Below are 26,704 nucleotides of genomic sequence, written 5' to 3' on the forward strand. Positions count from 1 at the left end.
AAGCATGCCAAGCACAGGAACAAGGAAGATTCTTTTAAAGGAAACAGAAAAGGCTTGTTGTAAACCTCTAAACAATAGCTTTGTTCACGCAATTGAATGAATCCAATAGTGCTAGCTGCACAAGAACTTATTTACTTTAAGCATTACTGCAAGCTGTGAAAAACAGAGGTGCTTATCTGGAGCAAACGAAAGGCTTTTCTTCGGGTGGCAGTTCCAGTGACAAACAGGGGAAGATATTAGTTTTTCAATAAGAATCAAAAGCAACTAAGTATTTGTACTTATGAACAGGCTTGCTAGCTGCTAGGCTTCTGGTAACTCTGGATGCTAAGTGGCAAGTCAGTATTTCTCATTTTCATGTTTTTCGTTATCCTTGGAGTAGCTGTGATGGTGCTGATCTATGCAGACATACTTTATCAAAACTTTAATTGTTACACATTAAAATGTGGAGTGTCCAGTACATAAAGCAAATATTCCAGAAGTATCCAAAATACCTGTTTCACTGCTCTATATAAACTCCTCAACCATACCTTTCTTTATTCCTTTCCCAACCAGTCCATCTTTTCTCCTTACCATTTATGCCCCACTAGGTAACTTTCTGAGGAAAAATAGATAGCTACAACAATAGCTCAATGTTCTGATGAAGTTGAATGTGTGTCACATTGAAGTTGAAGATTCATAAGTCATTAAGACCATTTTCAAAAACTGCAATATTCTAAAATAAGGGAGTCTGAAAACTAGAAGATTCCTTGAATTTTCTACCTACCACATCGCAGGACAGGTAGAAGAGCAGAGTAGGATAGCTGACAAGTAAAAAATCTTTCAACTAAGCAAGTTGGACATGAACTTTCAAACATGTAATTTTTATAATGGCAACACTAATGAGAATCAAACAAGATCCAGGATGACTATCTCTCTGTGATAATAATATTACTTAAACAAGAGGACTTTAAAAATATGACTCTGTGAATTCTTAAATTTATTCAGATCATTCTCTGTTTATTCTAGTTTACTTTGACAGAAGAACAGGTCCTAGCAAATGTTATAGCAAAATTTAGATATATTTTACAGTGTCCTACAGCATATCTGTTTGTGGAATCAGAGCTGAGAAGTCATTGTCTTCTCAAGGTAAAATACACAGATGCATGTAGATGCTAATTTAATGCCACTGCTCATAATAGACCATCCAAATGATACTTGTTTAAACAGTGCAACCACTTAAATTCATTCCTGACCCTGGGCTTCTCCTTTGTTTAAGAAATATTTTCACAGAGACATTTTGCATAAAACATTTAGGAGTTCAATATATAGCAATTTGTATTGTCAATTGTAATAATTGATCGTTTGAAAGGCTCCCTCATCTGGTATTTTATCAGTCTCTGCAAGGAATTAAATTAAGGTATTTCTGAGAAGTTCAGTACTAGATATAAATATAGCTTTGTGTCTTTCTCCCTCACTCATCTCATGTGATTTCTGGTAGCCAAGAGTCACAAGAATCATAAGTTTTCCATCTGAGAGCACATCAAGTCACTGAGGGGAAAACAGTCAGCAGCAATTTTTTTTTTTTTTTGCATAATAGTGGTAATGTTCAAGATTTCTGCTGCACTGCACTTCCTTCCTCATTGTCATTTTCTTATGAAAAAGTAAAGAGAAGTTACCGTAGGAGGTTGCTTCCCAAATTAATGTATGCTGCGTGTACAAACGTGTCATTGGCACTGTGTGTATGCTGCATGCTATACTACCGTTTTGCTGCAACTCCCTTTTCCCGAAGAATGTGCAACTAAGATCTTTCAGTGACAACAGATGAGCTGGGGCCACTTTTAGCTAGAATGTATTTTACTATGATTTATTGAGCATTAAGCTCTTTTTTTTTTCAAATACCAAGTTCAACTTCTTAAAATGTAACTCTGAGACTTTTCAGGTATGTATTTGAAAGGTTTTATATATACATGTGTGTGTATATATACATATACATATGTATGTATACATACATACCTATTTAGTTAACTTTCGAGTGAATCCCTACTCAGAAGGCTATAATGATACATACTTCAGGAGTATCGCCTCTGAATGAATAGCAATCCTTGCTATCTTTCTGCCTCAAGCTTAACCTTAAACATTTTCCAAGAGACTTCTGACTCAGCACTGTGTCTAAAACCACATAGTATATTTATTTTTAAAACACTTGTAAAAGTTTGCGTTTTCCAGTCACCCTTGGGATGAAGGTTTGTGAAAATAAAGAGCACTTTCTTCCTTAAGATGAAGAATCCTTGAATAAGCAGAAAGAGGCCAAGATGCAGGTGATTTATTTAAGTCTGTGTCAATGATAATGATGTCATGGTTTCCAGCACACTGTGTCCACCCCATTGTGGGACCAAAGAATGTCAAGGACAATTCCAAACACAAAACTCTGATTGTGCTGGAACCGGAAAGGCACAGTAAGAACTCCACTGCGCTCTTCAGTTCAAAACCTGCATCCTGCAGACAAACTACAGAAAGCATGGGAGAAAGAGCAGAGGAGAGGGGGCTTATCTCAGACTAAAGCTATGTGCTGAGGTATGACTGCAGACAGCCAGGCACCGGGATAAAACACTACTAAATAAAACAGCACCAGATTTAGAATTATTGTCTATATTGTGTGTTTCAAACAATAAATAAGAAAAATATTTTATCAGAAGAAAAATGTGTTATCTGAGAGTCAGGATAAACAATGAGTCGTTTTTTAAGACCAATTTCTTTTCATTAGACATCAAGGCACCACATCAGAGCACTTTTAGAACAATAAAAAAAAAAGAACAATAAATCATTACTAATCATTAGAACTAGACAGGTAATAGCCCGGTAACTTTCTTGGTCCAAATAGCCAAATGAGATTAGGGATTTACATTTTATTTAATTATTGTGACTCCAGTATGCTAGTTTATTTACCATAAAGGTAAGAGCAAAGAACAGCCTGTTCATTTGTATCCCAGGCACCATTAACTACAGGTGATAACAGGGACTGCAAGGCATTCATGTGGCTTATTCTATATTAAAACATTTAGAATTATGATCCATGGCCAATACAAAAAGCTTCCACCACCACTAACTACTACAGCCAGACACTGCTGTTTTGGCTGCTTTTCAACTATTGATCTTAATTTTTTAAATTAAACTTTTTTTTTAAGAAGTTTGGGGTGGTACATTTGTTATATCGTTATTAATTATTCCTTTAAGGGTGGAAATTCTAGTAATTGGTCCTTACCCTTGATTTCTAGATATTAAAATTTAAAGCATCAGAACATTCATTCTTATAGCCCTGCATATCTAGTTCATTAACAAATATGAATAGCTAACACCAGCTCATTTAAATGGTATGTCTTACATGAGTTCTCGCCACACTCTGTTTCTGTCACACTGCTCCCAAGAATCATTGGCTCTTATTATACATGTAAATGGCTATCATAAAAATAAAAATTTCATTTAAGATTGTTAATGACTTCTGCAGCAGTCAGACTTCCTTTAATGATCATCCTCTGCCCCTAATTAAACGTATTTATCTTTCAAGCATCTTTGGCTGAGTTCTCCCTCATAGTTGAAAATCTAAAACCCTAAGTCTTAATGGATATAACGATAAATGTTTATGTGTGGGATTGCTGAGATTCGAGAAACCTTCACCGAAAGCAAAATTGGAAACAGAAAGAGTACAAAACTTGGCACAGTATGTTAGGAAAACGGAAAACAAACACACTCCACTCAAACTGCCATCGGTCTTTTTTCTTTCTCTCTTTTTCTTTCACGTTCAATTTTCTTTAGTGGTGGAAGTGCTTTTATTATCCTCCTTCCCATGTACTGAGCAATCACTGTGCCTAGGTTCACTATTTTATAGCCCACGACATCACAATAGCATAAAGGTAGACTCCTTCCCACCCACCTCACCTATTTATAAAAATGCCATTGCTATTTATGCTGTCAGAGGGAAACAACGATGGCATCATTGGGTCCTGGGACTACAGATTAAGGCGACATGTAGGTCTGATTTAGAGGGGGAGATTTTAAAAGGATTTTTACAAGCCCTCTTACCAAGGTAACAGGAGCAGAGGAAGCTTACAGGAAGGAGAGTTCCTGGATTCTGTGAAACAGTTCACTCCACAGTGATGTTCTATCACAAGTGACTTTCAGAACAGCACATTTCTATTGGCACAGTGGCCTCTGAAGTTTTAGTCTGAACATAGTTTCCCTTATTTTTATTATATTTGGCCATAGATTTTTTTTTTTTTTTACTTCCCTTGAGAATCCCACCAAACAGCAGGAATCATTATCAAGTACTTAACTGTTAAATAATAAGAAAGCTACCTGACCAGGTAAAAGTGTGAAATCACATTCACACTTAACAAAAGGGGATGATTAGATGGTTGAATTACAATAGGAGGTGTCAGACAGACACTGAAGCTGCATTAAACTGACAGCTACATAATGTCCACACAAAACAGTACCAAAAACTACGCATATGTTGTGAGTTTTTATATTTGCTTACATTTTTCTGTCATGAAGGTATAGATCTTGATCATGTTATTTAATTTGCACACTGTAAATGTGGTGCAAATACTTCATGTTATGTGTTGAAAGTCTAGTTCATACTCCACTTGCATCAAAACTGAAATGTAATCCCTTCCTAAGATGTAAGTGCTGTAATGTGATAATACTACTATCACTTCATAATCTGTCACCAGCTTTGGTATCTCTATTCTGCAAGGGTGAGGGGAAGAAATATTTTAATTATTTCATAGCGGAGGTTCCAGTAGGTAGAACACATCAGGTGGAGACAGCACAAGAAGGGGCTAATTCATTTCGACGCTTACCTGGACCATCTACAGAGGCTTGCAGAATCTCATTGCTGTGCCAGGTATGTTCCACTCCACCCTCCCTTATTTCATCTTCCTCTTCCTCTCTTGGCAACAGAGCTTGGCTCACGTGTGGGGAGGACTCATGGTTGGGCACGTTAACTGGACTTGTCTCCTGGTCCAGGGGGTTAGCAATACCGTCATCCTCAGCGATGTGAAGCTTGTCCTCCTCGTCTGTTTCAGAACCTGTGTCCACTACATTGTCATAGTTCACCACTGTGGAAGAAACACAGAACGTACACTGTCTAAACACTGTTGGAAAATATCAGTCCCCCCCGATTGTTTCGTTAAATGAAAAATAATTAATATTTTCATAACTGAATTACTCAACCATGTCAGGAAAATATAATTAATATCCTTCAGGTTTTAGCATTTTTATTCTTACTCAGTTACAGCTGGGTGCTTTTTCTGATTTTAAATAATTTTTACTTAAAAAAGATGGAAAATTTTAAAAAGCAACAGAGGTGCAGACACTCAAAATATACTTATACTGCAAATGAAAGAGCCAAATTGCAACATGCACTTTCAATACTCTACAAAAACTTATGACGTGGAGCTACAATGGACAATTTTATTAGCCTAGTGACATGAAGTGTTTACTATATAATGTTGTACCACAAATACAAGATGCCTTCACTATATTAATTGTGGTTTCACTGCTAGAAATAGTAGACACACACATACACACACACAATGTCCATCTATTTATCCAAATCCACGAACACATACACAAACCTGCTCAATCAGAAATGTTCACTCTTGCTTCTACGTCAACCGTCATGTGCTAAGGCCATTTATATCCCAATCTTTTAAGCAGAAAATGAGGAAAAGCCATATCTTCTGGGCCATTAATACTACTATTGAGCTGTCTTCATAGTGCCATAATTACAGAAGATTTCAAAGTGACACAGGCAAGAGCAACACAAATGTTAAAATAACTCACAAGAAACCGGCGGGTTGCTTTTGCAGCCCAGCAATGCTCAGTAGCTTTTCTTAAAATAGACAGCCTGTAAATAAGGTCTGTGAACTCAATTGAAGGTGGCTGTTTCTGAATTAGTCAGCCCTCACAGGCTCTCGGCCTACATGCTAGTACATAAATTGTCCACTTTACCACCAGACAAGAAAGATTAGAGTAATAAACACGGGGCATTAGCTCAGCTAGAGAAACACACCAGCCGTTACGCACACACAGGATTGCCAAGAACTGTTAACCCAACTCTCCAGAAACACACACAAAAAAACAAGTTAGAACCATGACATCATGGGAACAAGAGGGAGAGAGAGAAAGAAAAAAAAAAAAAAAGCCCGTGGAAAAAAAAGCGCAAACAATTTTCAGGTTCATTTTGATTTCTCTGCGCCTAATAAAGCAATCCTCCGCTAAGTTATCAACTGAGCTATCTCAAGTGGCTCTTGCCAGCTATCGGATTATACAAAAGTGGCAGAAAAGGAGGAAAAAAATGAAAAGGATTGTGTGTCAGGTTCATAATGCTTTTGGAGAATTCTGGAAACATGTCTAGTTACAAATTTTAGTCAGTCATATCTGTTTGCTTTGACAGGTTCCCAGGGAGTAAAAAAGGAACAAAAAGAGAGAGATTTTTTTTGTCATGTGAGGCTGGGGACAAAAAGATTACACCGTGCATATCTGCTCATAATATGATCTTTGTATAATCCGCGGGTCTGCACTTGCCTTCCGAACAACTGCACAACAGGTGCAAATTAAAATGAAAACGGCAGCGGAGCCGGGCAAACAGAATCTGCTGACCTGGTTTGAATACCAATTGACGGGGGAAACAAAACCTTTTCAAGAGGTGCGACCACAAGGGCTTAGGCAAGTTCAGGCTGGGTAATGCCCTCAGATCTACAAAAAGAGAGATATTCTAACATCTCTGCTCTAGCTGTGTGGTCCAGATATACCTTAGTACAATCAATAATGTGCTGCTTTTTTTTTTTTCCTGGTGACTGAGATTTAACCATTTCTTAGCAACAAGCAGAAGATTCTTTACAAATTTTCCGAACACTGAGAGTGGGGTGGGGGAGTGGGGGTGTGACAACAAAAGCTCCTAAGGCCTGGGAAGCTTTCAACCCACCTCCTAAAAACTGATCTCTGGGCACAGGAGGAATAAAGAAAGGTCCAGAAGGAGTGAATAAAATTATCTAAGGCTGGACAGGCATTAAAAGGCCTTTATCCTGGAAAAAAAAAAACCATGCCTTTTAAGGTTTTTTTCTGCATGGACCACAATATCCCATGTGACACGTGAGTGTTCCTGCAGCAATACAATTGAAATATTTTCTTGTGCAAAAAAAAAAAAAAGATAAATGATTTATGAACAGCCCTTGAGGAGTCCCAAATATCAGAACAATCTAAACAAGCAATGAAGTCATGTCTCACCATATAGGGTCAGGAGTACAGCATCCATCACCTTCACAGGCCAACAATACTTCACAACCTTTAGGGTTCGTGCTCACAAATAGTAGTAAATACTTTTAAACCAAATAAATAACTGCTGTCAAATTCACTTACAGAAGCAGTATGCCATCTTTTCCAGGGCTGCATTAACTAGGATATCCATTCCCATAAGCCGTCACACTGAGGTGTCTCCCAGCCACCCTGTTTTGATGGTCCAGGTAGAGCAGTTCACAAGGAACTTGAGTTTTATATCCGCATTCAAATGAGATCGCTGCATTCTGCTCTTGCTGGCTGACCTCTGGCAATCAAAATTAAATCCACTGATGGGGACACTGCACTTCCTGCTTCCTCACCCCACACCCCTACTTCTAAATCCCCAGGATTTTCCTTTAAGTTTTCCTCCCAAATCCAGTCAGTAGTTTGCCTAGCGTAAGTGTTGGGGAAATTTCCACAACCAATCCATGATGAGTTTAACTCCATTTACATTATGACATAAAAATGGGCTCATGTTCCCATTTGTTCTTGTTTTGATCCTTTGCCACCATTATCACCATTGGCCTAAGAGATCTTAGCAACATATCACAGCTTTGTATTTGCAGAGAAGATACTCAGTTTTGCATAACAACCAACATATATACTGGTGTTAACTGAGGGTCACTGGGCAGAACACATTCGACTACTGCCTAATTTTGAATTTATGATACATGCTTTTTAATGCAGCATCCAAAAGCTTAGAACCTCCCACATAATGTAGCAAAGTTCTACTGAATCCTTACATTAGGTCAACCACCCGCCCTGACATGAATTTCAGCAAAGTTTTATACTCGTATTGGAGCTACATGGCTGGCATGAAAACAGACTGTTACTTCAAAACCACAAAGAAGTGGGAGCCTAAAGAATTCCTTTTTTGCAATTCAATAAACAAGAGGAGAGATGTACTGTTTGCTGGCTCAAAATAGACACTAATTTTACATCTGTCTCTGAGGCACAGCAAAAAGCCAACTAAAGAGCAGTAATAAATGTCCAAAAACAGCATCAGTATCCAAAACTCTCACAGCAATCTTCAGAGGAATTAATTACAATTCTGTGTAACAGTTGCATTGGCAAAATGCACCCATAATTATATACAGGTACTGTACTGTATTACAGGGAAATTTGCCATGTGATACCATGTTTACATGATAATTGATGGATAAGATAAAACTATTTGCATATGAAGTGCATATGAATTATTGGCATGGCTCACCATTTTATGTGGAATCATATTAAAGTTTCATTTTCTCTAAAACTGTATGTGTAATATGGGGTTACCAAAGGGTATAAAGCAGATCCTTAAATTTGCTTTATAGCAAATGGGCCTGGAAAGATATATCTGAATATGCATTACTAAAGGCCTATATTTAAAAGGCTTCATAGTTTATCTATAATAAGCATTATTTTCACTTCATTGGATTACATTATATGAAATCTTCCTATTCTCCCTTCCAAGCAAACAATACTCTAAATTGTATCACTATGACAATTAATTTTATAGTCAAATGCAAAACAAATAATGGTTCCTCTTTAGTGCCTATAGATCTGATTTTTATTTTCAGATTTTTGTATTCTGGTGACAGAATGGTGGCAAACCGTGACATTTTTGTAGTGTCCATACCTGCCGGAAGATTTCAGTATTTGCAAAAATGGCCTATTATAGCATTTAAACATTGCTGATAATTAGCTTGACATTTGAAATACCAGAACTGTTGTTTTGAAGATGCCCTATACAATGTTACCTAACTAACCCCTTTTCCTACTTGTATGCTTTCTCTACGTTATTCTGTCAGTTGCAGTACAAATAAGATATCAGTTGCTAATGCATGAACATGCAAAAAAACTGATGCAAAGGGGCAATACTTCCTCTTCACCAGAAGCAGAAGTTGTATCGATGTAAAGGAAAATTACATATGCAGATTATAGACAGTTAATTGCTCATAGGACGGTCAATAACGATTTCCCATAACTCCACTCAAGTTAAGTGTGCCAATAAGTCTTTCAACACCATCGTCACACATTCATTAAATACCTAAAATGCACCGAATCCAGAAGAGAGAACCAGGTGTGATGCTCACCTGAGGAAGTGTGCAGTTTATTTGGAGAAAAAACAATTCTAAAAAGGTGGTTCGAGAGGGACAATTGCAGTCAACTCTTCATCTGTTACCAAGGAGGTAACACAGGCACAGTGAGGTCAAATGAATTGTTAAAGGCTGCAGGGCCAGTTGGTGGCAAAGCCAGCCCCAGAAACCATGTCTTCAGGCTATGATGGTCCAGGAAAACACACAATACTACAAATTCCCAGAGAAGAAGGCAATCTAAATTTAAACTCCACATGTTCAGAGCAAGGGAAGGGAAATCCCTGGGACTTTTTGGGATTTTCATGCCACAAAGTGGAGATTGTTGTTTAATTTTAAATTGTTTTGATGATTGTTACTTTCATGGATCCCCTTAATTTGAGTTATAGAAGCCTACCAATTTGATCAATTACCAGCATCTAACAATACACCCATGTTTCCTGCAATAGTTTGGAAACAATAGAAATAAAGAGGCAGTTCACAGAATTACGAGCTTGAAGAGTTGCCTTCTTCTCCCAGCACCAACATGTAACCAGCTGTGCGGCCCTGGCCCATCACCCAAGGAAACTTGGTACAAATGGGCAAAAATATTAATAATGGAGTCCCTGCGTACAAGATTGTCATAGGAGCCTGTGAAAACTGTATGTGCTGTGGCACCTTGTGAAGTATCAAAACACGATGCCGGGTGATGGAACTGCTATGAGCACTGAAGCAATAATACCAATGTGACCACAGCAGCAGTGTTTTCTGTCTGTCGCCATGATGTGAGGCAGCAATACGCATCAGTCACAATTTTGGTGGTGGTTCCTCATTTAAAGCTCTATTTTCAAAAGCGTCCTCAAGTTGGAGCTCATGATGGGACACAAAAACTTAACTCTTTAACTCAAACATAAGGCAGACCTCATTTTTTGAAATGTTTCTGTTGGCGCAGGCATTTAGCCAAATGGTTAAGGTGTCCATCCTGGGTCTGATTCCCATCTCCGACTCCGGACTTGAGCTTCTCACCAGCGCAGACCTGGTAAGACAGTGGTGACGGCTCATGTAATTGGGTTCCTGCCACTTGGGAGACTTGTGTTCCTGGCTCCAGTCCCAGTTTAGCCCCAGCTGTTACAGGCATTTGGGGAGTGAACCAGTAGATGGGAGCTTCCTCTTCTCTCTCTCTCTCTCTCTCTCTCTCTCTCTGCCTCTCTGATTAAAAAAGAAAATGGTAAACAAAAATTCTCTGCTGATAATATGCCTTGAAGTTTAAAGGAAGTCCTTTGAAATTGTATGAGTCATTTGGTTTCCTAAGTCTCTTATGCTTAGATGCTTGCAGATCAATTATGCTTGAGTCAGTGAGGTTGAAGACCTTGTTGGGCTGCTCCCTTAGAATGTCTGTGTGCAGTGAGTGCTGGGAGGGCCTTCTAAGACTTCTCACCTGGACCTTAGCCTTTATTCCTCCCTCTTCTTCCCCACAAATTTTGCTTTCTAGGGATGTGCTTCTGAGGACAAGATGTGGCTCTGTTTCAAGAATTTTTATCCAACGACTCTTGTTTTTCCAGGGAAGATGGATCATCGACACCCCTTCTTTATCACAGTTAACTTGTTACCTCTGCACTTGGGTGGGTAAAGATCACAGCACTAAATTCAAGGTTCAAATCCTTGTTTAAAAATGGGGGCCCAGTGTCAAGGAAAACAAGGCAAAGATAAATTCCAACAGATTTTCTTCTGCATTTTAGCATGTGTCACTGAAACACTGGAACCTTAATTTCTTGATTTAAAAATGAGAACAACTTTGCTATCATTTGGGGATGCAAGATGAATTAATACTAGAAAGAAGGGCCCATGCCAGTTTGAAATATTCAGATAGAATATGCTATCCAGTAGGAAACATGGTTATAAATGAATTAGTATTAACATACTACAATCAGCCTTTCTACAAAGTAGCTTGGTCACTTTAATTTTTTATCCCAGGAACATTCAAAGGCATTAAACCCGCATTATAAATTAATGAGTTGTAAAATGTCAGCTGATAAAACAAAAGCAGTTTTGAGTATAGGGATAAAAATGTTTCCATTTCAGATTAGCTATGTAAAAAATATGCATATTAAGTGAAATGACAGGGGACTTTCTGCACTGCCATGGTTCCAGTTGAGAGAGGCCAGTTCTAACACTGCCCTAGCTTCCTGGTCCCAGGAGCATCTTGGGAAGATGGCAACAGCTCACCCCTCTGGAATTTCTAGCAGCTTCTCTTGAAACTGAGAGAGGTTTCCAAATTCCAGTGTGGTAATCATTTTAAAAAAGGTGGGAGTGTCAAATTCCCATGAATTTGTGGATGCTCTGGACAAGTACCCACTTACAGGTAATAGCATCTTAGTTATATAATTTTCCCTCCCAATCTCTTCCTTAGCATGGAAAATACTAAAATAATTGCAAGAAAAAAAAAAAAAAGCAAGGGCCCAACAGCAGATATTGGTGGGAGAATTTGTAACAGTAAATTCAGTTATTGTTCAAGGTCACAATGTTCTAAGTGAAATTTTTGCTTTCCAAGGACTTGACATCTGTTTGTTTCTTTCCAAAGTAAACATATTCAGGTTTTCCTGTATATCTAGGACTCATAATGGTTTTGATTACCTTACTTAACTCCTCCCAGAGGAAACTGGTCATTGTATTGATGTTTCAAACACACTTGCTCCCCACCTCTCTTTGCTCAGGCAGTTTTTGTAGTTGCAATTTCTATCCTTTAGAAAATTTGTTGCAGCTTCACTTTCTGTCTATGTCTATAAGATACTTACATGCCAAGGATGTAATACTTAGCTAATCTAGACTCCAGAACACAAGTCAATAATTCCCTCTGATGGCTGAAAATGTTTAACAGCACCTTCATCAGCAAGTCAAGCGTGATGGAGTGCTGAGGGAGGATCCCCAAACAATTGCTATCCACAGATACTTTTTTAAACATTGTGTGTCTATTTGCCAACAATCCCACAATGCTCTATTAAATACATCAAGGGAATATATGTTTCCCAACAATATGTCAAAAGGAAAAAAAAAGATGTTAGAAGAGTCTCTAATTATTGGAACCCATGATCATTCAATGACTTTCTTTATATCAATCATCACAAAGAAAGTATTAAGAGGCTATACAGAAAAATATGCTCATTATCATGCCTGAAGGATATTCAAGAGGAATCTGAAAATAACTGTAATTTATTTAAGACCTGGAAGTATGAAATAATAAGCTTCCAAGTCATCAAAATTGTTTTGGTATTTTTTATCTGACATGAGGGCAGAGCTTGTCTAACTCTAAGTTTTATAGTAATAAGACCTTGGAAATAAAACCTTGAATCAACGGAATATAAAGAAAGGGGAAATGTGTCCTTGTGTAAACAGATATTGTGGCTATCATCTCCCTCTGAAAAGGTTACACAACTTTCAAAGCCCATAAAAGGTGTAAAGTCAGTTACTACCAGGATACACTGGAATGTTTTATAAAAAATAAACACAAAATAGACAAACTGTAGCAATTTTTCCTAATTGTTTTACAATTACCCCAGCTCCAAACTTCATGTGTAACCATACATTTTTCTACAGCATACTCACTGATTTACACTTTTAGCTCTGGTGGCCCCACAGAATTGGAACTGCACGCCCCCCAAGCCCTCCTCAAGAACTCATACTTTTGAAGTAACAACAGCTTGTCTCTTAAAGAAATATTTTTTTTTTTCTGCAAAAGGCTCCATGCTTCCATGAAAAAGGAGACTGTGGTTCTAGCCTGTCCATAAAAATAACTGTTTTCAAATATTTGTCAGTCCGACAGACCTGTTTGGGGACTTTCTTGGTTTCTGCAGTTTACTGATGTCAATAATAATTCTTGGATATAAATAATGTTACGCAGGGCTGCCGCAATGCTTATAGCCCATCAGCTGAAATATTGGGAAAGAACAGCTCTTCTGGAGGAAAACAACTCCCTTTAAGACAGCACGAGGTGTGCATCACCTTAATAGATCTTAGTTGGGGGTGGGAAGGGCAGTGAAATCATGGAGGGAGAAATAGAGTCCAAGATCCTTAAAAGAGATGTGGCTCACTATACATAAGGTTAGGAGTAGATTTTGCTCTGGTGGAGATTTCATCAGTAGCTTTCTCCTGATCACTATGGCTTAAAGTATTACAAACTTGATCACACGCAGAAATTCTGGTCTCCATGAATCTCACCCATAACCCCACAGAAATGCCTGAAAGGAGATTGCACAGTGGAGTCCGCTGCCTTGCACTGCCTTGATCCGATTTATCTTGGAAACCTTACTGTTTTCTGGCTGCATCTGGTACCTGAGACAGGCATCTCAACTTCACTGCGCTACCCAAAGGATTTCTCTTAACGACTGGCAGGAGATCCCAATCTATGAGACTAATGAAATGATTTACCGTGTAGTATCTTCAAAACTGCAGCTACCCCTCCCCACATAGCAACACCCTTCTTAGGAGCCTGTTTTCCAAAGAGCGTCACTGCACCTCACAATTGACAAAACCAGACAACGGTGAAAGGGACAGTGACATGGCAGACACAAAAGCTCAACACATTATGGCCACTCTAAACAGAGTACAAAAGGAAGGGAGTCAGTGATGTGTAAACCAAACAATGTGAGGGGAAAAATATTGAATAATTTCTGTCATGAGGCACTGACTAAAGCCAGGCTCTAATTGAATTAAACTCCCATTTATTTGCTCAGGCCTAAACAACAGGCTGGGAGGAAGAAAAAAAAAAAAAAAAAAACTTAAGGTTTGCTCAACTGTTGTGAGGTACCACCTTTCCTCACCCCTGTATAAATCCACCATCTGTGCTCACAGGCACACATGTTCCCTCTCTCAACAAATGCACGGAGACCCTACCAAGCACAGAAGCCAAAACAGCACAAGGCACACAAAGGCTCCCCAGGCTGCCCCAGGTCTAAAGGAGCAAAAGGGGTAGAAAAGATCTTTTGCTCATTGCCCAGGTGAGACGGCCTGGTGCGTCCTCTCAGCCTCGACACGCGTCAAGTAAAAGAAAGGTTAAAATTAGAAAATTCAATTTATTTGATAATTTCCCAGAATAATTAGAGTTAATATGGGTTAATTAATATGCAAATCTCTCAGCAGATGTTCTGCAGCAGGGCCTGTGTGAGAAAACAGCCTTTGCTTTCTCCTACGTGATTTTGGCTGTCAGTTATTGGGTATAATTACTGTAACTAACCGAATACACACAAAACCTTTGGAATATAAAATTGTTACAGTTCTAGCTCTGCACAAGCTGCTACTTTTCTGCAATAAAAGCGAACAATTTCTTTCAGAAAATAGGAGCCTTTTTGTTCCTTTCTTGATTTAAAAAGAAGAAATGAATCAAGTAAATGGCTTATCTTTTTCTATGCATAATTAGGTCAGTATTATATGAACATTCCAATGAGCAGTGGTACAAACGTACACATAAAATGATAGCTCAAACCACCTGCAAAATCACATAAAATTGTTTTATTCAGAATCTTTTTTCTCCTTCCCCACCAGAACTTTGAAATGCTGAATGTCTTTCTTTCCAACATTGCCAACATTTTCTAAATTCAAAAGGATCCCACAACTTTATTAATTTTTTTTCTCTTCAAAGACACAAAAGAATAAAGTGGCTAAATGTTTTTAAAGGTACATAAAAGGGTGGACTCTTTTGTAAAAGAACTTGTGTGGACTTTTAAACTTTCAAAAATGCTTGCACTTTGAATGGCTACCTATTTATATGTTGGGGCTGTTCACCAGCCTATGAAAGGTACAAAGGTTCAGAAAGCTTGGGCCCCATACTCCTGAGAGATTGGCTGCTTTACATATGTCAAACTCATGAATACTTGTAAATGTTGTAATGATTTACTTCACAGGGGTTTGATATATTTTACACTTTCTACAATTGATAGTTTTATTGAAAGTTGTTTCATTCTCATGTATTTGTAAACTTCCAGAAGGGCACTTGATAGGCAGAGAGAAATGTTAGGCCAACTCAATAAATTTAGATTATTTGGTGAATACTTGACCCATTTTGTGGAATCATCTCCAGAATAGTTATTCAACCTCATTCTTAGAAGCAGGATGCAGTGTTTTTTCCCTGACTGACAATATATTTCTTTTAAAAAAAATGCAATCATCCAATCACCACTAAATATCTATAAAATAATGCTATTCATCCCATTTTTTAGCTGGAACAACTGAGTCACACAAGTGTATGGTCTGGTTTGTCCATGTGTTCTACTTTACTACAGGAGCTGGCGTGGGTGGCAATGGGGCGGGGGGCGGGCACCTTTTACCCTGCCAATTACTAGATGAAATCAATATCAAGTCTCACCTTACAAAAGTGTCCTGAGGTGTAAATTGGAAACAAGGTCAATGAGCTATACAGAATAATGTTACAATTCAGAGGTAAGAGAAAGAAAAATGGATGGATCGAAGTCTTAAACCTCACAATGTTTAAATGATGGTGATTAGATGACATGGCTTATGGCTTTGTCTTCTTCTAGGCAGGTTTCACCCAGACTTTTCCCTTTTTGCCACCCAAACAGCTTGTAACAAATAGCAAGTTTGCTCAAACAGCATGAGCCATTCTTGGAACAATCTAATTGTCCATCACAGACACAGCTCTGTTTGGATACAAGTCTTATCTTCAGGCTTGCTCCTAAAGTAGTTCAATGACCCCTCTTCCTTTTCCTCTCTGCCCTTCCTTTAGCTTCACTCCTGAATAAGAGAGAGAGAAAGAGGGAGAGAGAGGGAGAGGGAGAGGGAGAGGGAGAGGGAGAGGGAGAGGGAGAGGGAGAGGGAGAGGGAGAGGGAGAGGGAGAGCGAGAGGGAGAGCGAGAGGGAGAGGGAGAGAAACTTGGTCCCTTCCTTATTTGCTTCAATTGCTTCTTCCAAGATGCCAACTCCCCCTTCCTGCCACCTTCTGTCATTTTCAGGCAATGGAATTTGCTAACCTTGGCCACATGGTGGCCTAAGCCTGGCAGTGGCAAAAGTCAGTCACAATGTGCTGCTGACTTCATCTTGGTCACCAAAGGGCTTTCATCTTGGACCCACAGGTCAGTTTGGTCACTTCTATGGGCTTCCTGCTTCACTGGAAAGAGAGGCCAGATCATAGTCTTCCTTCTCATTTTGCTTCAAGGAATAGGATACACAAAAGAAACCATCACACTGGCATTTTTTCCCAAAAAAATAAAAATAAAAAACTAAATTTTCACTTTCTGAAGTGATGAAGAAACTTCCTCAGACAGGGGAAGATGCCACTGTCTAGGTGTATAGCAGTATATCTAGATTTTTTAATCTCCAATTCTTGTGAATACAATTTACTTAGTCTTTCCTAAGTGCTTCAGACATAAGCCACCTTTTTCTCTGTTAGTTTCATTTTACCCATCAAGATTATCTATTGGCTGACAGCTGCAGAATCTGTGACCCACACCCCACAGAAACGGAGCAGTTTGAAAGCAACTTCGAATTTTACCCATTCTTTGGCCAAAGTTATCTTATGCAGTCTTGATAACACATTATCTCACAGAGCAGAATAATACTGCACCAAATGATACTAAGATGTTTAAGACTCCTGCCTTACTGAGAGTTATTATTCAGAAGTTTGCACAGTGTGCAAATACTTATCAGAAGTCCTGGGCAAAAGGAACAGAACCTCCGTTTCATTAAGATACAGTGGAATGTTAGAGGTTGGGGCAGATAACGACTGCTCTTCCAGAGTTCAAAATCTTCCTTGATGGTGGGACCATACTTAAGTGAAAATGGATGTCTCCCGGAGTGAAGACTCAAATATGATGCAAAGTTGTATCTTTTTTTAAGTGATATTTTAATGCTGTTTATTCATTTTTTTTTTATCTAAGAGAGAGAGAAAAAGAGAGAGAGACAGAGAGAGCTTCCATCCACTGTTTTTTTTTTTTTTTTTCCCCTAAATGCCCACAAAAACTGGGCCTCGGGCAGGCTGAATCCGAGAGTTGGGAACTGCATCTGGGTCTCCCATGTGCATGGTAGGGACCCAACGACTTGAGCCATTATCTGCTGCCTCCCATAGTGTGCGTTAGCTCGAAGCTGGAGTGGGGAGCAGAGCCAGGAAGAGAATGCAGGCATCCAAAGTGTGTCCTATTTGCTAAGCCAAACTCCCTCCCCAAGACCCAACTTTCTTAATTTTTTTGTGAAAGTCATAGAACATTTACAGATCATTTTGGTATTGAGCCCAAAATGGCCATTACACACACACACACACACACGTAGAAGTGCCTTTTAGTGAAGAAAATCCCAATTCAGGCAACACCAAGATATTTAATGAGTCAGAGCTACCCAGGATCTATATAATAAACTAAGGGTATTATTTTCACAATATAAGACACTATAACAGGAAAATAAAGCTATATATTATAATGCCCACTAAATTGTCAAGCCAAGGTCCACAAATATATTGATAAGACTTACAAGAACCGGAAGTCACTTTTGCCTTATTCATCGAATTTTTTTGCAAAATGATTTAATACTCACTGGGCACCTCATTTACCAGTTCTGCAAAAGGTAAAATATAGATTCACATGATATGTTTCTTCAAAATTTTTATGCTCAGTGAAATAAGCCAGTCCCAAAGGGACAAATATCATATGTTCTCCCTGATCGGTGACAACTAACCGAGCACCAAAAAGGAAACCTGTTGAAGTGAAATGAACGCTATGAGAAACGGTGACTTGATCAGCCCTTGTCCTGACTGTTGATGAACAACTTAATACGTTATCCCTCTTAGAATTTTTTTTGTCTGTTCTACTTAATACTATTGGTTTAATTCTGTAATTAATACACAGTTATTCTTAAGTGTTGAAACTTAACTGAAAAGTGATCCCTGTTAAATATAAGAGTGGGAATAAGAGAGGGAAGAGATGTACAATTTGGGACATGCTCAAGCTGACAACCCAAACGGTAGAGTTAGAAAGAAACCAGGGGATTCCAATTCAATCCCATCAAGGTTGCATGTACCAATGCCATCTCACTAGTCCATTTGATCAATTTCTGTTCACAATTGATCATAATGATAGGACTAAGAATCAAAGGGATCACATAAACAAGACTAGTGTCTGAAAATACTAACCAATAGAACAAAAAAGGGAGAGAACGATCCAACATGGGAAGCGGGATACATAGCAGACTCAATGGCGGATGTCCTAAACAACACTGTGGCCTCAGAATCAGCCCTTAAGGCATTCGGATCCAGCTGAAAAGCCCATGAGAGTATTTCAGGCATGGAAAGCCAAGACATTCTATCCAAAAAAAAAAAAAAAAATGACCTAAATGAAAGATCTCCGCGAGTGAGATCCCAATGGAAAGAACAGGTCATCAAAGAAGGAGGTACCTTTCTCTGAAGGGAGGAGAGAACTTCCACTTTGACTATGACCTTGTCTAAATATGATCAGAGTCAGTGAACTCAAAAGGCTTTCATAGCTATGGCAACTCATGACAAGAGCCTAGGGTGATTACTGATGCCGTAAACAAGAGTGTCAATTTGTTAAGTCAACAACAGGAGTCACTGTGCACTTACTCCTCATGTAGGATCTCTGTCCTTAATGTGCTGTACATTGTGATTTAATGCTATAACTAATACTCAAACAGTATTTTTCACTTTGTGTTTCTATGTGGGTGCAAACTGTTGAAATCTTTACTTAATATATACTAAACTGATCTGTATACAAAGAGAATTGAAAATGAATCTTGATGTGAATGGAAGGGGAGAGGGAGCGGGAAAAGGGAGGGTTGCGGGTGGGAGGGAAGTTATGGGGGGAAAGCCATTGTAATCCATAAGCTGTACTTTGGAAATTTATATTCATTAAATAAAAGTTAAAAAAAATTCAAATTGCCTGATAAAATATATTAAACATATGTCTCACAAAAATATTTTGATTTCTTTGTGAATAATTTACCTTTCTTTACAATGCATGTGTGTTTCAAGACTCTTTAAGGCACATCTTCCCCATTTCTATTTTTCAATCTGTATATCAGTTTAAATTCTTCTAAAATCTGTACTTGCTTGTTTTGTGCAGATATATTGCATGGTACAGAAAGCATTTTGGACTATTAAAACATAGTTACACTAGAAATAATGGTAAGATTCTCACGTGTTGTTGTGTTTTTTCATTTTCTTGGGCTTTTCAAACTGCAAAATTTCTTTATTTTTCAATTATGTGGAATTTACACATGAAACTTTTAAGCAATGCCTTATCAACACAGACATTTTTCAAGGCTTGTATTTTTATCCAAACTATTGTCTTTAGGGGAAAAGACATAGGCTATAATAACAACAAGGAAACAAGTATTATAGTTTCAAAATATAGATTATTGTGATGAGAATTAATAAAAATGTCCTAAAGGATATAGTTTAAGAATAAATCTTAAGAAAGAGAATTGTCTGAAATGGAAAATATGTGGCATTTCTAAATGTTTACGAAGATTTTAGCTAAAGAATCAGCAAAGTTTTGTAGCTAAAGGGCCATATGCCCTATTTTAATAAAAAGGAATCCATAAAAAATAAATTACTTTCACTAAGTATATGCAAATTCCAATGTAAGCAATCAGTGCAAAATTAATTTTGCCAGAACTGATTAAAAGCATTAATAAATCTATATGCAGTATTGCTTCAATCTGATACTGTAAATTTATTATACTTCCTGTAAGATTAATTATAATGCTACAATAACATATTACGATGCCAGAACATATTACTGTACATTCTGTTAATAACAGTTAAGCGTAACCTGAGTTGTAATTATGGACTGTAACAAAGTAATTTGATAGTGATTGTTTTCTTTAACTGTTAATGCTAGATGGGAAATAAAATGTGTATGTGCTAGTGTTCATTATATTTTTCTCTTTAATACAATACCTAATTAAAATCATGAAACACCACAGCATTTGTTCTCACAGATTCCTTTCACTTTTCGCTCCCCACCAAAACTGTCAGGCTGCCTGAGATAAGGCAAGGTTAAGAACAACAGTTTAAGTTATTCAAGGTTGTTGTGCATTCTTGTCCTGAACTAGAGCAAGCTTTCTTGAAAATGTATTTAAAACACACACACACACACTCACACACACAGCAGTTTGTACTGCACAGACCTCATGATCTGAGCTCTTCAGATGACATAAACAGTTTTGTCCACATTATTCACACATCCCACAACTGAGGAACATCAAATGCTTGTGAGATCCCAGTGACAGCAGCCATTCCAGGTAGCAAAACAAAGAAGCTGTAAATCCTTCCCAAAGAATAAAACAAGCCAAATAGAAACTTTTCTTCGAGGGACTTTTCATCCAAACTTGATACTGTGTTGCCACTCTGAAATTCTGAACCTGCACACTGTGGTCCTGAGCTCATATGATCCGGCAGTCAGAAAAGCTCAAGACTTCGATGACATGGGATAACTCATGGCTCTTCCCATGTTGTTGTCCTGTTTCGAAAGCGGAAGCAGCTACACATACACATAACTTTAAGAACACAAAATCTGAGGCCCCTTAGAATACTATACACAAACTTCGAGTGGCAAACAGGTTTCTGGAGACGCACCAAAAGAAATTATTCAAGTTAAGCTTTTTTTGGATATATTCCTGATTAAGGCTGAACACAATGAAAAAAACAGTGTGAAGCACAATTCTGAATGGCATCTGTGCTTGGAGCTTCAGAGGACTGCTGACTGTCATCAAACTCTGTGTCACCAGCTGGGGGTCGGGGATTTAAAGATGTCAGGGGGACCTGGCCTCTCAGATGGGATCAAGATCAGAAGGAAAGCTGTCCAGGTGATGCCCAGGCCCCTGAACAGGCCTATCTGCACTTTCATTCAAATGATAATGAGTGTGTAAATCACAGCTGTTCCCCCTCATGCCTGTATCCTTGTCACCTGAATAGCATCCCCACCAGGTATCAAATGAGCTACAGGAAATAGGTTTTCTTTTTATCCAACTTCACTCTGAAATGAGAAAATGAGCACCCTGACAAGGAAGACCACAAACCAACAGGGATCCTAAGCCCAGATTTCATCCTAATAAAGAATGTTTAATTGTTAGCTGACGGTTCAGCCGGTGAGCAGGAACACCATGGTTTTGATACAAAGGTAGCTCTCTGGCTCCTCACTGCCCAATTCTTGAATAGCCTCAGAAAAGTAGCCTGATAATTAGTAGTCACTGACTTTTTTAATGATCTGATCTCATTCTAATGGCGCAGCCCCAAAATCTCAGGCAAGAGCAGCAATTCTCACCTCTCTGTCTTCTTTTAAGCATCAAAACAAGGGCTGACTGGATAGAAGCTCTCCTGGAAGCCTGACAGTAAGTAATATTTTGCAATTAAAACATTTGTAAATGTTTAATTGTCTAAAACAACAATGGCAAAACAGAGAAGACCTCTTATTTATACTTTCACATGTAAAGGAAATTTTGATCGAAGAATGCATTTCACCTCTGGGTTCATCTTCCTCTGCTTCTATCATTTCTTCCGCTTTTTTTTTTTTTTCCTTTTTTGATCAGAGGCATGAAAGACTGAGTAAGTGTGAATGCTTAGGTACCTGGGGTATGGAAAGGTGGTAATTAGCACAGCGGGATAATTGATGTGTAGATTGCAGTATGAACAAATGCTTTGACTTGTTTGTTCTTCTCACTCTTCCACATTCATTCTCTCTCCCCCTCTTGCTCTCCCTATCTCTCTCTTTGAAAACCTAGCCTAGCTAATGAACACCTCACCTGCTTAGTTAAGCGGATTAGGGACATACATCGGTCTAAAGGAAGCACTCCAGCCTTGTAGAAGATGCTCAGGTGGTACCTTTTGCTCTCAGTTGCAAAAAATCTACCTTGCCCTTCCTCCCTCTAGTGCTTCCGTTTCACAACACCCAATAGAGACAGAACAAAGCCACCTAATCATGCACAGAAGAACACAAAGCACCCTCTCTGGTCTTAGGAGGAAACAGAAAGTTTTAGAAATACAAATCCAAACCAGAGAAAATTCCTAAACACCCTTACCTGAATAGCAAATGCCTTGTCACTTCAGGCAGTACTCTTAGGACTTCCCTCTCTGGGGAATCTCCAAATTCTAACTGATACACCAATGGTCTATCTGCTGCATCAATGGTCTCGCTGTCTCAGGGAATTGTTAAACTGAACTGTTTAAAAATGAATTTAAAATATACCCTCATACTTTTGCTTTTTCACCACATTTGTTGCATCATCAACTTTTCGGAGAAGGTAAGATGAAGGGAGACTCCACATACAGCCTGACTTCCTTTCTTCCCTCTTCTCCGGTCTCATTTTCTTGACATGAAGTGCTAACTTTTACACAGTCAAATTCTAACTTTCATACAGGCCATTGAACATGGGAATTTCAGGTTTCATCCTCCTGTTTTGGAACACACCTACCATGTGACCTACTGGGTGGGCAGTAAAATTTTCAAGCATACATATGATGCTGACAGTAGATTCTATGAAGCAACTTCTCACATTTTTCTAAATAAGCACGATGTCAGGAGCCAAGGGATACTGAGTCATCCCTCCTCTCTCACTTCCCTCCCTTCATTTCCTCCTTCCTTCCTCTCTTTCTGCATCCTCATTTCTCCTTTCCCCAACAACTTGGCTACTTGGTCAATGGAGAGAAGCGATCCAATTTTGTCTTCAGGACTCTGCTTTTGCAGAACACTATCTTGTGCAAGGCCTGGGCTCGTTAGATCTGGATCTGTCCATGCAGTTCTGGGGTTGTTTACTGTGAGAGTAATAGATTTGAGGGTATTTTAATGATGGTTAATCAACCTACTCTCATTTTTTTTTCTCTTGAAAACTGCCACATATGAGTTTGTTTGATGACTTTATAAATTTAATAATTATGAATTTCAGAAAACTGATTTTAAACTTTGATGGAAGTTGGTGCTCCATGGTGTTTACAAGTTACCATACTTCTTGGAATTTAGGTCACACCCTAAGCTCTTTAGGCCCCTGCTCTGTTTAATATGCAAGGGTTTTCCAGCAGCTATGTACCTGGTCAGCAATCATCTCCACCATACAAATCACAGGGTCTGACGTCATTGGCCTCCTCTGTTTGGTACAGTGGTAGCAATGGATACATAACTGGGATAATTAATAGGTAACTGATGAAAGTGGAGAATGTTTACATGACTGGCTCTTATTAGTTAACAAACAAAATGCCTTATGATATTTCTTATGTGTCTAGCATGCCTACATATGTTCTTTTTTTCAGTCACTGGGTCATGTTTATTACCAGCAAATACACTCTTTAGTTTTTAATATTACTCTTTATCATATCTCCCAGTTACTCCCATCTTGTTCATTATTCACAACCAGAAGAGAACTTTCCACTAGATGATAACACATTTTGTCACCATTCTCTAGATTCTCTTCCCAATCTACGCTCAATTAAAGATAAACTAATGAGTCATAAAAAAAATGTGCCATAGCACCAGACCACCTGAGCACACGGAGGCTATTTTCTTCCCTTCAAGTATGAGGATCCTGAACTGCTAGCTGAGTAAGGGATTCCAGCTTTCCACTCCCTTCAGACTGCCCATTTGGTCTCCCTAGGGGGCCAACTCCAAAAAGGAAATGCAAAGAAAGGAAAGAACCTGGTGCTAGAAGTAGAGCCGTTCAGCTATGTGAATGCTCCTCTCCCTCCCACATTGTATTTCCCTGTGGGTTCTGCAGTCAGACTGCTTCAATTGGACCTCTAAAATTATTAATTTGTAACTTTTGGCAAGACTTTTAACCTGCCTCCTTGGTTAAGCAGGAGATACAGTAACACCTATCCACTCCATGGTTTCTGCAGGGCGGTGGCAAAGTGTATGGAGCTTAAGCATAGTAAGTGCTTAATAAATGCCGGGTATGATCATTATTAGGGCAGTTTTTGGTGATGGTGACTTCTGGATAATTCTCCCACACAAAAATTTTGTGACTGAATCCTATGATAATTTACAGTAGTCATGCTGAGCCAGTAAAATTGTGCTCTTACTCTAAGTTGAGTAAAGGGCCATAAAGGCACTGAAAGGTCATGGCATTTACACATGAAATATATAACTTAGGAGTTTGGGGGCACCTGCTGTGGAAAAGGGGGCATCCCAGGCACTAATCTAGGTGCTGGGTGGTCACCCTGAAGAGCAGAAGAAGCTAAAGGTTCATGATGACAAGGGACTTACTGAAAGTTCATGCAGCTAAGTGGTGAAATTGAGTTTTCCATTTTTCAACTGTCTGACCTCAAAACAGAACATCTCTCTGAATGCTGCATCACACTTTTCAAAACCTTGCACACAAGGTACATGCTAAACGGAGATTTTATGGTCTTTGACATTTATGTTGCACACATTCAAAAGAGATAAAAATAGACTCCATGCTGCTGATATAATTACTAGAGGCTATAAAAGCCATGCAAAAATCTGGAGAGGGGGCGTGGGAATAGTCAGTGGAGAACATAAACAAGGGAGCAGGGACACAAACTAGGACTACATACTGTCCTTACTTCCTTCCCATAACTCCACAAAATCCCACAGAGTTCCACCACCTAAGACCAAGCCTTCATTCTGAACTTGGAAATCTCCCCATCTGCAGGCAGTGGCAATGCCAGCAAGCCACAGGTGGGCACCACATGAGCAGGTGAGAAATGAGACTAGAAAGGGGAGGAAGAGGATTTGGTGCCTCTAAAAGAGCACATCAATCCCAATTATCCTGCTTGGGTGTGCTGCTTATGTCGTACTTAGCTATTTATTTTTTTTCAGTCAGGCAGTTTAGGAGAGTTTTAGACATGAGCATCCTTGCCTCTGGAATTCCTGGAAAGAAAAGTGAAGCAGCCTCAGGAAGGGAAACTGGCTCAGCTCACAGCCTGTGTGCGCTGGGGTAGGGATGCTGCATTGCACTGACCTGCCCTAATTGCCCATGGCCTGGCCGACAGTGTCTCAACCTGCAAACCCAGGGAAGTCTGAGAGTGAACTTCTGCACTGCACCTCAGAAGGGAGCAGGTTGCAGAGAAAGCAGGGTCTGGAGGTCTGGGCAGATCCTGAACGCAGAAGACAGGGACAGCTACTCAGGGAAATGTGCTTTGATATTTCCTTCTGGCCTCCTACTCATTAGGATCCTAATTATTAAAAATGTCAACTGAAATCCATACTAACACTAGCATCCTAAATGACAAGCTAAAAGTAACCACAGCTCCCACTTCCGGTCCAGCAGCACCCCTCATCCTTACAAACAATCATGCAAACAAGACCCATGAACACCTCAGGTAAGTGCATCTTTAAAACCCCAAACCCTTGCTTTTCTTGGAGTTAGCCTGAAAACCAGGCAGAGGGAAGTGGCCAAGATTCAGATCCAATGAGATAAAGAGCAAGGTGAAGTTTATTCTTGAAACTTTGTATCTTGCTTTCCGGAATGGAACCAAGGTGGATGCCTTGACTCAGGGTTGGAGGCTGTTTTAAGAACTGGCCTTGCTTTGGACCATGAATGTGACTGTGTCCTTCAGCAAGCTGTGACCATGAAACCAAATTCATCGTTCTTGAGGGAAAGGACAAAAACTTGGGTGAAATCGTTTGCTAAAGATTACAAAATGAGTCAGGAATACCGTAAGTATTAAAATATGTAGCCCTTAAAATGTCCAGCTGAGTGTGGGATTTATATAATTCAGATTCAGAGGAGTTGCCAAACTGTTGTAAAACTTCAAGAAAGGACAAATTACTTTTGGATGTTATGGACACATAGGCTTTTTGATTAGACATTTCAAGATGGCGTGTAATAGAGTTATGTACCATGGTATGTTGTATTGACTGTATCTAATCCAGTGGGAACTATATACTCATTCTACTTTACAATTTTTAAAACACAGTATCATAAGACGATGTGTGTGGCTTGCTATACCACGTTAGTTATGGCAGGTCAAAGGACAGTGCATTTTGGAAGTTAACACCTGCTTTGGCCAGTGACCCCAGGATCACTGGGAGTGAACAAGGTGTTTTAGAAACTGAGAGTGGGGGAGTTGTGGAACGGAAGAGAAGGAGGAAATGCAGAGAGAAGGACATGCTAAAATACACATTTAGATTTGTTACTACGCATGAGATCATATTTCTGGCACTTTGTAGAGGTCCTATGGAAGCTGTTAGTTCCAATATAGAAATACTACAGTGAGTAAATTGGTGTTAAATTTAAATCTACTTAGGAAGTAATTGCCTATCTACATTCCTGGTAAGATTCTTTTAGGTAAATTTGGAAAACAGAAGTCCACTGGAGAAAATACTTTTCAAGTATTTAATACACTGTTTTCCAGTCTA

General features: G+C 39.0%; 1 protein-coding gene across 2 annotated transcripts in view; it reads right to left on the bottom strand.

The window, feature by feature from the left end:
* Positions 1 to 26,704, bottom strand: part of ZEB2 (zinc finger E-box binding homeobox 2) — a 137,052-nt gene that overhangs the window by 40,508 nt on the left and 69,840 nt on the right. For both annotated transcript variants that reach the window (XM_062186324.1, XM_062186334.1), the window contains exon 3: positions 4,839 to 5,096. In XM_062186324.1, coding sequence (XP_062042308.1) covers positions 4,839 to 5,096 — 258 coding nt within the window. The remainder of the gene's footprint in view (positions 1 to 4,838; positions 5,097 to 26,704) is intronic.

The sequence above is a fragment of the Lepus europaeus genome, chromosome 1, assembly GCF_033115175.1.
Source record: "Lepus europaeus isolate LE1 chromosome 1, mLepTim1.pri, whole genome shotgun sequence".
NCBI lineage: Eukaryota > Metazoa > Chordata > Mammalia > Lagomorpha > Leporidae > Lepus > Lepus europaeus.